At 43.6% G+C, this 15,342-nt stretch overlaps 1 protein-coding gene across 5 annotated transcripts in view; it reads right to left on the bottom strand.

Moving 5' to 3' along the window:
- Nucleotides 1-15,342, bottom strand: part of TLK1 (tousled like kinase 1) — a 91,586-nt gene that overhangs the window by 61,379 nt on the left and 14,865 nt on the right. The window contains exons 1-2 of one of the 5 annotated variants that reach the window (XM_021400017.1): nt 4,826-4,955; nt 937-1,015 (exon numbers count right to left, since the gene is read on the bottom strand). The exons of 1 other annotated variant lie outside the window; for it this stretch is intronic. In XM_021400017.1, the coding sequence (XP_021255692.1) occupies nt 937-1,015 (79 nt within the window). In that variant the 5' untranslated portion in view covers nt 4,826-4,955. Of the gene's footprint in view, nt 1-936; nt 1,016-4,406; nt 4,600-4,825; nt 5,080-5,164; nt 5,189-15,342 lie in introns of those variants that run through there. 3 more of the 5 variants (XM_021400020.1, XM_021400016.1, XM_021400018.1) reach the window with 3 other exon arrangements.

Genomic DNA, 15,342 nt, shown 5'->3' with positions numbered 1-15,342 from the left:
AAAGTTCACAAAGACAGAAGTTTTCTTTTTCCCTCTTATGCTTTTAGATTCAAGTGGAGCTGCAGTTCAGGAAATATTCTACTTCATAAACATTTAGTAAGTTCAACTCCAACACTTACATGTGTACAGATTTCAGTGTGGGGGTGAGATACTTAGTACTGGAGTGAACTGGGTTGGGAACAAGCATTAATAAGAAACACCACTTTATATCAAGAACACAGAAAGCACAGAGGGTTATTTAAGCCAGTTATATTTTCATAATCTCCTTTCTCCAGGTAGCAAAATTCCACAGACCTCACTTTGACCAAGATACACATACATACACTAGCCTTTCCCAGCATTTTGTAATCATTTAGAGGAAAATCCAAGGCGATATCAATACCTACCACAAAACAAAGTTATTACAAAAAAGCAAGCTTATTTCAGCTTGCTGAAGAACTTTACTTACTGAAAGAAAAAAAAAATTAAAAAAAAGAGAAACAACATACTTGCTATTTGAATGGAGGTAATAATAAATAAATACAGCCCGTCCTTAAGGATATTGATTCTCTCTCTTTTTAAAATTGAGTAAGTTAATGGGAAATTCCATTCTAGGCAAGGAAAAGCAGAAATAAAAAAAATCACCCAAGCATTAATCTGCTCTGTTCTCCACAGCACTTGCCTTTTAGACAATCAGGTTCAAGTGAGGGTCCACATTAAGAAAGGTATTCTTTTCCCCCTTCTCACTTGGGCACACTAAAAAAATCTCATATGAGAATTGGGCATTGTATTAGCTCACTATGGGAAACATCTGCAACGGAGACAGCAATAATATCACAAGCTAGAATCTGTGCATACAGGCAGCACAACATCAAGTTTTACACAACACCTGCTGCAATTGGCCTAAATAATCTTTTATGATCGCTGTGTTCATTCTAAGTAAAAAAGTACCATCACCTTCAAATACAAAGTGTTCCCGTTCTTCTTTGCTCTGACATGAACTGGTTACGTCCATAAAATTCTCAAAGCTCTGCATCTAAATGGTAAGAAACAGCAATAAAACAACTTACTAAGAACTTACTGGTTAAGAAAATAGAACAGCTGAGTTGCTACACTAGAAGCAAACAACAACAAAACAACCTAGACATTTGAATACAATCAGGTAGCTTTCATGTGCAGGTACAACACATCATAGGAAGAAGATGGGACAAAAACTAGCTTCTACAAACATTTGCAAGGCTGGAAACTCAGGGAAGAAAAAACAGTACCTTTATTCTCAGATGGACAACTACCATCACATTTTAGGTAACAACAACTATGAATAATATACATTCATCAAATTAAAAAAACAAAGTTTGCTACATCTACAACAATAGTTCTTCAAACGGTATTAGAAAAACGTCATTGGTTTATTCAGCACATTTTCATCACCTGTTAACTCGGGATCAAATTCTAGATGTACATCTTCCCATTCCTGTTTTGGTGATTCAGAGTTGTTTTTGGCACTCTGTTAGTAAAGTCTGCAAAGCCAGTGGCACACAAAAAAAAAACAACCCTGCAGAGCACCATGCCAGACTGCCAGATACTGGTGACCTGCCTCCAACCTCAAAAGAGGAAATACTCCAAGATACTCATGCACATCTCCCAAAACCTCTCTGCCCTACCTGCGATAGCCTGGTTGTCCCACATTTCCAAACCAGCACCCTGCAGCTCCGCAATGTGATCTCTTCAGTGCCACATGTGAACAGTAAAGAAACTTCAAACACAAAGCTGCATGACAGCAGTTACGTGAGCTATGGACAAGATTTAGCAAATACAGTATTTACAATAACACTACTTAACAGTTTTCCTAAATTCCTCATAGCCCAAGTTGTATGGTTCTTGAATAAATGACTGACCAAATATACCACACATAAGTTACTGGCATATAAAACAATGGATAGAAGGGAAGTTGGATACTACACAGAATTGGAAACGCAAGACAGTTTTGATACAAGTGTACAGATATAATTTTACTTAAGTTCATGTCAATACTTTCATTTTCAAGCTTTAAAACACAAATTCAAATCCACTCAGCTGTGCAGCGATGCCCCTACAAGCCAAGCTGTAAGAGAAGACATCTCATGAAGCATTGCTACAATGTTGTAATGCATTTCAAAAAAGATATATTATTTTCTTTAATTTCACCCTTTATTTCCCAAGTAGTCCCATTTCAACACTGACAGAGTATTGTATTTAAAATTTGAAAAGCGAAACAAAAGAACTTTGAGTGATAGCTACATATGTCAGAGGTTTTTTGTTTTTTTTGTTTTTTTTTTTTTCCCTTGATTGGTTGATTTCGGTTTTCTGGTTTCTCCATATTAGGGCTTCAGAGAGTATTTTGGGGACTTGCAAAATGAGGGTGCTGGGGGTTCCTGTTCCCAATAACGGGAACCTTCACACAGTGAGCACCACACGGGCAGCTGCCAAGCCATCCCAGCGGATCGCAGGTAAGGCTGTGCGAGCTGTGACGCTGCGAGGCACCACACAAGGCCTGCACACCTGATGGGGAAGCCAGCCTTATGACAGCGGGAGTTTAGGAAAGGGGTCAGATGCCACACAACGAAACGTGGCAGGCCCGGGCCAAAGGCTCAGCCCAAGTGTGGCAGGCCCATACCTAGACGTGCAGCACTGGTGCTAACATGTGAGCATGGCGCTGGTCTGGCCCAGGCCCACACCCTCATGCATGGCTTCCAACACACAGATGATGTCCGGCAGGACTGCCTGGGCTCGCCGGTCAAGAATCAGCATGCACTCAAGTTCCTTTAAATACACCATGTTTCAGGTAATTTTGAACTTGTTAGTTTGATCTGCCATAGTTCTTGCACATGTACAAGCCAATGCCCATGAGCACACCAGCGTATCTGTGTTTGACAGCCTACTCCTTTCACACAAGATGCTCCATTTCAAAATACACATATATGAAGCAAGGTGTGCTGCTACCATCCCGCCAGCTTACACCAAAAACAGAGATCCAGGCACCACCGATAGCTCACACTGACTCCCAAAGAGAACTGCCTGCTGAGGCCGTGCAGCCATCACAACATGGGAACACTACGCAAATAAGGCCAATTATAGCACCACGCACAGAGCTGGGCTTTCACTGCTCTGAAACCCCATATCTGCGCGACGTAAATTACGGCACTCAGAACAATCCAACCGCAGGAGTCGTGACAAGGGATGTAAAAAGCACCGTCATCATCATTGCCGCTTTAAAAATTAACGGCACAAAACTGCTTTTCCACACCCAGATGACGTGCCTAAGGAACACCAATTTTCTTTTAATAATAAATAAATAAATATAGAAAGAATATATATATACGTGCTATCTGTATGCTGTGCTGCAACAATCATTTCAGGCTTGTGCGCCCGGTATCTGAAATACATCCCAAAATATCCCACATAGGCACTCCATATGAATATTACATGCAAACATCCATAACAAGTGTTGCAACACCGCAGAAACCTACTCCTAATAAAGTTAAAATCAGCTGCACGTTCAGCTAGGGGCGGCCGTTCTGCAGCCAGAGTCGGCTTCCAGGAGCGCAGGAGCACAAAATGCCTGCCACTTTACTCAGCATCTTTAACATATACCGTAATCCCTCTCCAGGTATTTTCTAGAGCATGTCGTGTCAGCCTGCCTGGAGGAACGCGTGCGGAGTGACGGGAGCAGTACAAGTCTGACAACTGCTGGCACGGAAAATGGAGAAGCACCTCCTGCCTTCTGGAAGGTCGAATCCCCGTTACCGAGTCCACAAATTGCTTATCAACAGCGGCAACAACAACAAAAAAGCCACAGGAAGACTTGAAAAACAAAGAGTGCTCTTCTCGCTGTTATTTCTAGTTCAAGTTCTCAAGTTTCCTGCCTGACCAGCGACATTTTGCAGGCATCGGACGGCAGGCTACGTGGAATTGATCAAAGTGGGGCAAATGGAGTAAAATTACACAACTGTTCAGCACGCGGGTGTGCGTGCACAAAAGTTCTCCCCCGCCACAAGTAGTTCTTCCAGCGGAAAGCCGCGAGCCGCTCTCCGGCTGTATAACTGCTACATCTTGTGGCAGCGCATCTCAATGCAAGGAGGAAAAGCAGACAATAACCCGAACGGAACAGAGAAGGGACTTGTTTGCTCGTAACCTTCATACAGCTATTCCCCGCAAACACCCACAACACCCCGCTCTGCCTGTCGGTGTAACACAAGAGGGGAGGAGCAGAGGAGGGAGGAGGAAAATATTATCATCCGAGGCGTGATGGAGGAAAGCAGAAAGTTGCAGTCATAGCGCGGCGGTGGCCGCGAGGCGCCCTGTCACTGCCGCCGCGGGGCCGGCCGCTCCCGGGGCGCCCTCCTGATAGGGACGAGCCCCGCGGTTCCGCTCCCTCCCTGCCCCACCTCCATGATGCCAAAAGTGCCCGACTCCTTCCATCCAGAAACAACGGCCGCGTCCACCGGCACTCCGCGCACCGCCGTTACTCCGCCGCCGCAGGAGGGCACCGCTCCCGGGGAGGACGCGGGCAGCGGCCCCGCCGAGAGCAGACGCGAGCGGAAGGACGGCCGGAGCGGACCGCCGCGGCCCGGCGGGCGGGGGGCACGAGGAGGCGCCGAGGAGCGGCGGGGCCGAGCCGTTCGCCCGGCGCCGGAGGCTCCGCTCGGCGCCGCCGGGCCCAGCGCTGACCCCGCGCCGCCGCCGCGAGGGGCACCCGCCTCTCCGCCGCCGCTCCCCGCCAGCCCGGGACCGGCCTCCGGCAGCGGCAGCCGAGCCCCTCCCCGAGGGCCGGGCCCCCCGCGCAGCCCCGCGGCGCGCCGGTTACCTTCCTTGGGCGGCTTGCCGGGCGCCGCGCCGTGCAGCTGGGAGGCCGCCGCGGAGCAGCCCTGCAGGCTCGGTGGGGACGTGGAGAGCCGGGACCAAGATGGCGGCCCCTCCAAACTTCCACTGCTACTTTGGACACTCATCAAGCTACTTTCCTGGAGCCTGGCAGCCGCCGGGGGCGGCGGGGGAGGCGGCGCGGCGGGGGGACACCCAGCGCCGCGCTCATGGCCGGGGGGCCGGCCCGACACCGGCGCGGGGAGGCCGCCGGCGGGCGGAGGGCTCCGGAGGCAGGCGGGGCTCGGGAGGGACGGGGCGCGGGGCCGGCGCGACCCGCCCGCACCTCTGCACTGCGTCGCCGCGGCCGCCGCCGCCGAGCAGCCGCCCGTGTCTGTGGCTGAGGCTAACCTTCCCCGCCGCCGCCGCCGCCGCCGAGGAGGGGAGGGGAGGGCGCAGGCGGGGAGGGGTCATGCGCAAACACGATCGCGAGCCGAGCGAGCGCCGCGCTCCGCCGGCGCCCAGCCGAGCTGAGCAGTGCCGAACCGGAGCCGCCCAGGGGCGACGGGCGGGATCGGCGCCTCCCGCGCACGCACCTGCCCCGGCCCCAGCCCGGCCGCCCCCTCCCCACGCCCCCCGCCGCCGCCCCGCTCTCGCTGGCGGAGCTGCGGCCGAACCTTCCGTGCAATGCTCTCGGGGGGGGCGCGCCGCGGGCCCCGCGCCGGTCACGGTGTCGGGGGCGGGAGCCGGGGCCGCGGGGAGCGCCGAGGCGCGGCAGGGCCAAGCCGTGTGCCATGTGCCTTCTCCGCCTGCGCTCCCCGCACCGCGCGCCCTCGGGCTGGAGTGGGCCGGAGCGCGGCATGGCCGCGTCCAAAGCCGGCTACGCTTCTTCCTTCCCTACGGCCAATGCGGTCTGTTTTGAGAACGTGAGAGACGGGGAAAAGTCAGGTCTGGAACAAAGCCTTTCCAGTTGCGAGTGCAACTTAATGGCTTCGTTTACTTGGAAGGGCCGTGGCTTACGAATTCATTGCAGTTGCGTGCGGGAATAAGCACCCCCACGTGCTGGGCATGGCGCTCCCGTAGCGGCTGCTGAGCCGACCCCCGGCCCTGCGCTCACTGCCCTCCCCTCCGGCTGAGGACGGTGGCAGATTGTGCATGAGGCAGCCATCGCCAATTCCTCCTCTTTCTCTCCAAGTGACATCTGTCAAATTATCTGAGATCCTTACCGCCCACAAGAATACAGCAGCACTGCAAGCGTCTTAGCAATTTGGCATTAACCTGAAGTAAAAAATCAGTTTGTTTACTTGCTAAGTAAATCTGGCCCAGAACAACTCTACATGTGTTTGGTGTGGAGAAATGATCTCTAACCAGGTCCTCCTTGCCTTTAAGGGCTTATCACAGAAAAGACTACTCAGGCTTTACCAAGCAAATTATGACAGTAATTGGCTAGTACTTAACGTGAAGTGAGGCAATGCAGTACTGATTTCGAGGAGCTGCTAGAGCTCCTAAACTTCCTGCAGGGTTAAAACCAAGCCATGCCCACTATCCACACCAGAAGTGTGCCTGGTTGCCCGAGGAGCGATGGCTGGTGGATTGGTGATGGACTGATGATGAATTGCTGCCACCCCAGGGAGAAGGAGTTTGTTCAGAAACTTGGTGGCATTGTCCATGGCTATGTGTATCCACTTCAGACAAACCAGAGCCCTGCTACCTTCAGAAGAACCTACAGAAACGTGTCCTTCCTGCCCGCCTGCCCACAAGTCATTGCAGCGCTCTTGTGGGATTCCCTGTTCAGTGGGGCACCACTTCTCATGATGCAGGGAATAGCAGATGACAAGGAAGACGCCATTCGTTACTTAGGTTTTCATCAAAAACCTTTCTTAATGTGACAGCACTAACACTGACTTCAAAGTGTCCTTCTATTTGTAAAGCCGCATTGCTTTGGTGCTACCATTTAAATCATAGATTCACAGAATGGCTTAGGTGAGTACCTGTTAGAATTCTCCAAACACATTCTCAAAGACTCATTCTGTGGCATCGTAAATGTGCACAATGCCCTGCAGTCACCAGCAATACCCGCAATCAAATGTCACCCGGTGGGCAAATGGATGACCCCTCACAGCAGTGAGCTCTGTGCCACACACGCCAAATGTTAACAAATAAATCTAGCCCAAATAGTACCAAATAATTATTACTCATTATTTTATATTTTGTTAAAAAATAATAAACATATTTTTATATTAGATTTTTTCCTTTGCCTTCAAGTTTTCAGGAGCGGAATAGTCTGCTTCCACTGTTTGCTGGGTAAACAGCACCTACTGACATCAGGCATGACTCGAGGCAGGAGAAATGGGGAAACCCCCACTCAGTGGGATTGCACTGGATAGAAACAGAGATAGTGTTGCATACCTGCATTCAAGGGAAGGCTTGATTCCCACCTAGGCCTGAGAAAGCTCAGTGGATTTCACTAGGTCCTAAGAAAGGACCTTGAAATTCAGATCAGAACAAAAGGGAGTGAAATGCTTATGTGCTATTTCTCCCATGAAAGTAAGACAAATGTTAGATAGCAAGGGTTTATCACAGCAGCAACCCTCAAATCAAGGACACTTGAAGAACAGGAAAACATTTCAAAAAGTCATTATTCCAAAGATAAAAAAAGCCGAGCAACAAAAATCTGAAACAACACAATTTTGAGAGCTTTCAGCTTTGCCGATGGAATTACTGTGATGAAAGTTTCTTGCACAAATAAACTCACGATCTACCCCAAAATCTTTAGAACAGTCAGAAAAGTTAACTGGGAGATAAGGAAGGGGCTAAATAAAAGGTCTGATGAGCTGCATAGCAAAAATAAGAAAGACTGCAGCAGGAGTGACCTTTTGTAGGCATTTGCATTGCATCTACGAAGGTAGCTGTGTACTCAGGTCTATTGTCAATTTCTAAACTTACACAAACATCCATTACAGAACAAAGAGACGATTTCAGACATTACATATAAAATCCAAAGCTCACCCCAGATGTTCTTGGGGAAGAATATGCTACAACTGTGCTACAGTTTCAGAGATTTTAGTTTTTCCTTATTCCATGACCTTCACCTTTGCTGTTCACAGGCACCAAATGTGTTTTGGTGTCCTCATGAGAAATACGCACTATTGTATTCAAATAATACATGTTCCTAGTAATGGGGTCTCCTATCTCTCTTTCTGCCAGCAATGCGCTATCAATTTTCAATCAACTGGCTGAAGTTTCATGCAAGTAACAGATACTAGGATATCTGGGAGTGGTGACTGACCAAGTTACGTGACCAATTATGTGAATAATGTATATTTACATATGAGTTGAAAATAAGACCATGCTTAAATTATGTCAGTAATTAGAAGGGAGGCCTTAAATTCATGGGACAATTAGAAGAAGTTGGGGTAGAAGGGGAACTTGGTTTAGCAGGCTTGGGGTTCTTCTAGGACTGAAAGACAGGAGTTTCCATAATTATGAGTATGGATAACATCCCTGGAGAATTATTGAACTAGATGCTTCCAAACTTACATCAATAATCTCTATGTGCCTGAGATCAAGGAAGTGTCAGGAATCAGAGATCATTAGGGTCTTTACTTTAGGCTCTTCTAGTATTTACCTCCTTCATTTGCTTCTTTTAAGTGTTCTGTAACATGCTCCACAATGGCATTAGATCTTTTTATCCTCTCATATACATATTTAACCAGAAATATTCAGTATATGGCCTTCTTCCATCTTCTTGGACTTTGAGCAAGTTCCTGGAGAAAGCGGAGCAGCCCAGCCTTCTTTCTGTCTTTCTCAAACAAGCAATTCTCTTCGCTAGCCACCATTCAAGTCCTTTCATTTAGGCCACCAATTACTTGTGATGCCAGTGAAAGGAAGGTTCTGCTTGATAGGAAAACCACAAACTCTTTTTTAGTTCCCTTTCATCCTGGCACTTCTGGATTACAGATGTATCAGATACGTTAGCAGTGGCCTCATTTGTTTCTCTCTACTTTTCTGTGACCTTTACACAGTTTTTCAGACTATAGCACTTTATGCCATTGGGAAGGTGTTTTTATAGCTGTAGACATATTTCCTTAAAGGAGAAACATAAGCTGTTGCAGTGCACTATGCTGATGTAGCGGTATGTTTGCCAGTGTATACCAATTTGATACATCTATCTAGGTATACACAAATGTACGTGCACTCGCCTATCCCATATACAGAAGGACACATACACCCTACAACCAACACCGGCTGCCAATCTGATTTGATTATCGTGGTAGAAAAAATATTCTCCTAACTAAAATGGACATACTGGCACATTGGCTCAAATAGAAAATGTCTAAATTACTTCATCATTAAAATGATGTATTTATGACATTTCTAGGTTAGATGGAATATAGTATTCTAGAAAAATATGACCAAAACTATTGTTCTGTCATAGTGAATGGCAGAGGTTCACAGCTCACACACTGTCCTTCCCACACCTAACAGAGCTGCGTGCACTACAGACCCTCTCCATGCCACACCAATGCTCTCCCACCACCAGAGCTGCAGTGCTGACTAGAATCTTCCAGGCTGCATCCTGTAGCTCAGGAGACTCAAAATGCAGCTTTGGCGTGAGTACAAGGTAAAAATGCCAAGTGACTGTGACAGCAAGTGCATTACTGTGGTACAACACGCCTGCAGATTTAACAGCTTTTGTACCTGATTCTCATGTAGCATTTCTACTTGTGAGCAAAAAGGAATGCTGTAATTATACTAACATTAATTTTCAAGTGTAGTTAAACTTTTCTAAAATTGATTTAAAGCAATGATATTTTTATAGGAAAACGTTACTCAGATCTTGATTAAATCAATTTTGAGGCTCACTGAATTAGAGCTGTCTCCCTGAGCCACATACCACACTACATGCTTTATAATTTTTTTAATATAGCACTTGCTAGCAATTGTGAGTTGCAAGGTAACAAAAACATACATAAATAATATACAAGCAAAAATACCCTCCCTAAATATACCAGCATATCAAGATGAAGAGAAGCCAAAATGAAAAAATGGTATCACATAAAGCCTACATTCAAGAGCACAAACACCATGTAAGCACAGATCTATTTTTATCATCCGTGTAATTGTCATAAATCGCATTTATCATATACCTTTGCTATCATCACCAGCAGTCAGACCCGGTGATCCACCTCTGCTGTGATTACTTGTACTCAAATCTCTAAGAAGCCTGCAAACAACTTCCCTTCAAACCACAACCAAAAATTAAACTGTGTTATGATAGAAATGTTCCTCTCAATGCCAGTCTCCCTCTTCTAACTACTAAGATTATTAGCTACATTCCAGTCAGAATGAAGGACACTTTTGCAATCCTTTCCTGTTTGTCATTTTAATAAAAAATAATTGGGATTTAAATGTTCCCTGCTGAAGAAATGAAAAACCCAACCCTGATGGATGCTGCATTCACTTTCTTCTCTCCCACCTGTCTATTTTCATTTTCTTCTACTGCTCTTCTTCTTGTATCCCTTGCAATCTACTTGTCTGCTGCTCCCTGCAATTTTTTCCTACACTCAGACTATTCCTTTTATAATACAGTCTCCTCTTATGTGTCAGGCTTCCTCTCCATTTTTTTTTTTAAGCCTGTGCTTTTCCATACATCTTTCATACTTGCGTCTCACTGTTTACACCTTATATCTTCTTTCATGAAGTACCTGCCTTGCCTGAAGCTTATTTTGTTGCCTTTGATTTTAAGCCATTAGAGATGGACAATGTTTGCAGAGAGCCATGTCTGTATATGGTTTCTAATAGCAATGGGACATACCTTGATGCTTTGTTCAGACAAATGTCATACCAATTTGAGGCTAGTGGGTTTTTATGTAATTGCAAATAAGGCCTTCAAATTTCATCCATGTAACATCAACAATAAACTTGATAGATAATGAAATATTAGATATTCAAATGACATATTTTAATTTACAGATTTCTTGCCTTTTCTCCCTTTCAGCTTTAGCTCTGCTGAACTGCTGCTTCACTCTCAATGCTGCTTTGCTGGGAATAGGGGAACTGCTTTGCTTGATCAGATGTGACACCCACCTAGTCCAGTGTCCTCTCCCTGGTTCTGTCCAGAAAAGTCATATTTCAAGCACATCTTCTCAAAAAAGATAATGTCCCATAGAAGATCTAGGCCAACCTTTGATTCTTTCTCACCACCCCTCAGCACACACAAAATGTTCAGGAAAATAACAGCACAGGAGATAAGCCAGCTAGCAGATTCCTGAAAAGTACTAAGAACAACTTGTGGTTTCCAAGAGTTCAGGAGATGAGAGGGAAGAGGCTGCCTTGTGTGTTACATAATCAGGAAATATTAACTGATAAGACAAAGGTGGAAGACTATATAGTATTGACCTCAGAACAATAACATTAATGATGACAAAGAAAGCATGAAATGACAGGAGAATGAGATACCAAAAGCAGTCTCATTTCCTTAAGGGATGGATGGGTGGGTAGATCTTTTAGAAGAAATTCAGGAAGGAAATAAGAGCATAGGAGAACTAATAGATTCTGAGAAAGGCATATGGAAAAGACACAACAGCAGGCTATCCTGATGCAAAGAAAGTACTGAAAGAGAACAGCAAAGCTTCATCAAGAACTCTATGATTATAAAAAAAAAAAAACAAACAGGAAGTTGTCACTGATATGCAGAGACAAGAATAAATTACTAAAAGTCACATGGGAATCAAATCAGGAAGGCTGAGGCAAAAAGTGTTAAACGAAGAAACAAACTGAAAGCCAATCACAGGGTAAACACAGAAGAAGTAAGGGAAACAAAAGAAGGTTCAGTTTTAATACGTAACAGGAAAGATAGTGAATAAGACACAGAAAAGACTAAAATATTCTATGCTCTTTTTTTTTTTTGCCTAATGTGCTTCATGTGTCTACAAAAAATAATCTTAGCATCAGATACTCAAAGCAATTAGTTTTCACAAAGTTCAAGAAACACAGACCAGAAAAAGGGGGAATGAGTTAAGTAATGTTAAGACATGCCAGTTTCCCATCCTGCCAACTTACAAGTGCAAAGAAAGCTGTGGATAAGCCCTGTAGTCTCATGCCTCATGTTTGGATCAGCCCAGAGTAAAAGCTCAGGCTGACATTTTCAGATGTAATATTCGTAACAATGTTCTTCTGTGAGTTTTCCACTGCCTGATATCACGGTTTCATTTACACTGAATTCTTCGTTGATGTGGAGATCTCTATTTACCTGGTCATTTTCACAAAACCTATAGAAGTATAGTACCACTGAGACCACTACTATTCAGTCTAATTTGGTTGGAAAGAGAGTAACAAGTTCAGAAGTTATGGTATGGCCTGACTAGTGATCATATAAACATTTCCACAAAAAAATGTGCTAAAATATGCTAGAACGCTTAGAAAGCTAAAATAGCCTCTGCTTGATGATTCTTCTCTTTCTTTTGAGAATTGATGGAGTGCAAGGGAGGTTCTAGAAGACTGAAAATGATGAAAATAGTGCCTCTCTTAGGAATTCAATTTCAGTTGACCTGACTTTCATTAATACTTTATCCATCACTGAAGGATACTATCACAGGTTATTAGGCAGTTAGTGTAGAGGCATGAGGGCAACATATAAGAGAAAATAATTAGGCAATAAGAGATTAAAATGTAATCTTAAGATCATTGTTGTATCAACTACTTCAATTTGCTTCTTAGGCAGGGCGACAACCTTGCTGAATAAGAAGGAATCATCAAATGGGGTATCTGCGCTTTAGCAAAAAGCTTTTAGTTCGGTCCTCTTTAATTTTTACCTACCACAATGGTATAGATGAAATCAAGTAACAGTTGACACACAAGCAGTTAAATATTTCTCCCAAACAGTATTTATCAACAGTTTCCTGCAGTAACATCCTTCAGGGATTCCTCATTGGACCTATTCTATTCAATTTTTCATTTCAGAGCTTGGATAATAGAACAGAGAGCAAGCTTGTAAGATCTGCAGAAAATCAGGGGTGGCAAACACACTGAAAAACAGAACAGAATTCAAAATATCTAGGTACCTTGGGCAACAATCTGACTGAAACAAGCTCAAATTAGAGAGAGAGATACTAAGTACTACTGATGACAAAAATAAAACAGAATATATCAATATAATATGATGACTCTTTAACAGGGCAACAGGATTGCAGAAAATTATAGGAAGGTTAGAGTGGATTTCCAGATAAATATGAGTCAATAACACAGTGATGCTGCAGAAAAGTATTTCTAATTCCAGGATGTATTAGGAAGTGCACAGTATGTGAGATGCAGGACCTAATTATTTTGCAATCTTCAGTGCTGCTGAGGCCTCAGCTGGAGCATTCTGTGCAATTTTGGGCAGAGCACTCTGAGAACAATTTAAACAATTTGGATGGAGTTGAAATGAAATCAACAAGAATGATAAGTTATTTTGAAAGTAGGACTTACAAGGAAAGGTTGAAGGAACAAGGCTTGGTTAGTTCAAGAAAAGAAGACTGGAGGGAAAATGCATATTTTAAAAGACATCATACAGAAAGCCATGATCAACAGTTCTTTGTTCCTACCTGAAATATAACAAATAGTTGCTTAATTTGCAGCAAAGAAGAGTAGACTAGATGAAAACAAAACAAAACAAAACAAAAAAGCCAACAACCCCTTCCCCCCCCCCAAACTGAAGTCTAGATTAGATGGAATAGGTTTAGAGAGGCTGTGGAATCCCCTTCATTTGTGGTTTTTAACAGTAGCCTATACAAACATCTGTCAGGAATTACCTAGTTACCCATTTCCTGCCTCAGAACAAGGATGCACTGTATGACCTTTTAAGGTCTTTTCCTGCCCCTCTCCTTTTTCTTCTTCTTTCTTTCTTTTTTTTTTTTTCCCTGCGATGATTTCAGTAGTAGAGAATCTGTTTCTTTTATCTTGGCTGCAATAGGTTGGGCAGTAAAATTGCAAGCCAAGGCCTTAGTAAAATTAAGCCTCTCTGCAAAACCTCTCGGTAAAATAAGAAATTATTAGGATAATGAAAAAAATAAAGATGACTTATTTTAACAACTTGAAAACATAAACATGACCAAAAAAAAAAAACCCAGACAACAAATACAAACAGATAAATACAACCCACATTCTTATAATGGCAAATACTATTTAAGTTTTTTAGCCAGCTTGCTTGTATGCATATTCACAAAGGTTTCATTCAGTACTCATTATTCTTTCATGACACTTTTTTAATAATGGTGATAGAGTTGATTGTCATGTTGAGCGATACAATCAACCACATGGCAGGATATCAGTGTTGTGATGAATTTAACTAAGTAAATATTATTCTTGATTAATTACACTACTTCTTAAAATACAGTTCTATTGCCAAAAATACTCATTTTATAAACTTTAAGATGACCATTGAGATTTTGAATTCTTGTAAAATAATCAGGGTAGTAAAAGGTACTTTAATTCTTAATTTTATTCTGGGCTTATTTAAAGAGAAAAGAAATATCTATGAATTTCAACAAGAAACAAAAATGGTACATGAAATAGAGAAAAGCAACTCACAGGGAAACTATGAATGAAGCTCTGTCAGCACCTCAGGTTATGATGGTATCACAAACCACACTAGAGCTTTTCTCCCGTGCTTAAGATGCTGTCATCAGAAACCTTCAGTGTTTATCCATGGTAGCCTTAGGTATCACTGTTACTGGTACATAGATAATATCAAGCTATGCACATGCACTGAAGCACAAAGTGCCAAGCTATAGTTACTGTTGAGCTGATGATGCTTTCATCCTGAGAGCTAACACAACCCCTTTTAAAGAAACAAAAACATCATTCGTGTTGCAGCCTTCATGACTGATATTAAGCTATGAGATGATTCTTAAGAGTTAATTTAAAAATACAGACTTTCTTTCTCCACTTTTACATAGCTACCAAGAAGGTCTCTCCTGATTATCCAGCCATGAAAACAATTCTGTTCCAGAATAAACTTTAACTTATTTATATAAAATTATTTGTTTTCCTAGAACTCTAAAGTTGTTGTGTTTGCAGACCAAGCTTGTAGTTTACAGAACAAACACAGCATAATAGGTTTGCCATGTTTTCCAACCAATCAATAAAAAAAGGAATCTAGTTCCTACTCCTTGGGTTTACACTATACTGACCTACAGTGGGGTAAAAGGAAACAAGTTAGTAAAAAACAGTTATCTAGTTCAAAATATGGAACGTGTGGCCACACGCCATAACATGTTCCACATTGCCAAGATCACACAATCACAGAACCACAGAATTTGGAAGGGACTTCAAGAGATCATCGAGTCCAACCCCCTGCTAAAGCAGGTACCGTACAATAGGTCACACAGGTACGTGTCCAGCCGGATATTGAACATCTCCGCAGAAGGAGACTCCACAACCTCTCCGGGCAACCCGTTTCAGTGCTCTATCACCCTTACCATATAGAAGTTCTTCCACACATTACTATGGAACTTCCTATGCTCAAGTTTTAGGCCATTA

Source organism: Numida meleagris, chromosome 5, assembly GCF_002078875.1.
Source record: "Numida meleagris isolate 19003 breed g44 Domestic line chromosome 5, NumMel1.0, whole genome shotgun sequence".
Lineage (NCBI taxonomy): Eukaryota > Metazoa > Chordata > Aves > Galliformes > Numididae > Numida > Numida meleagris.
This window is presented reverse-complemented; position numbering and strand designations above follow the sequence as displayed.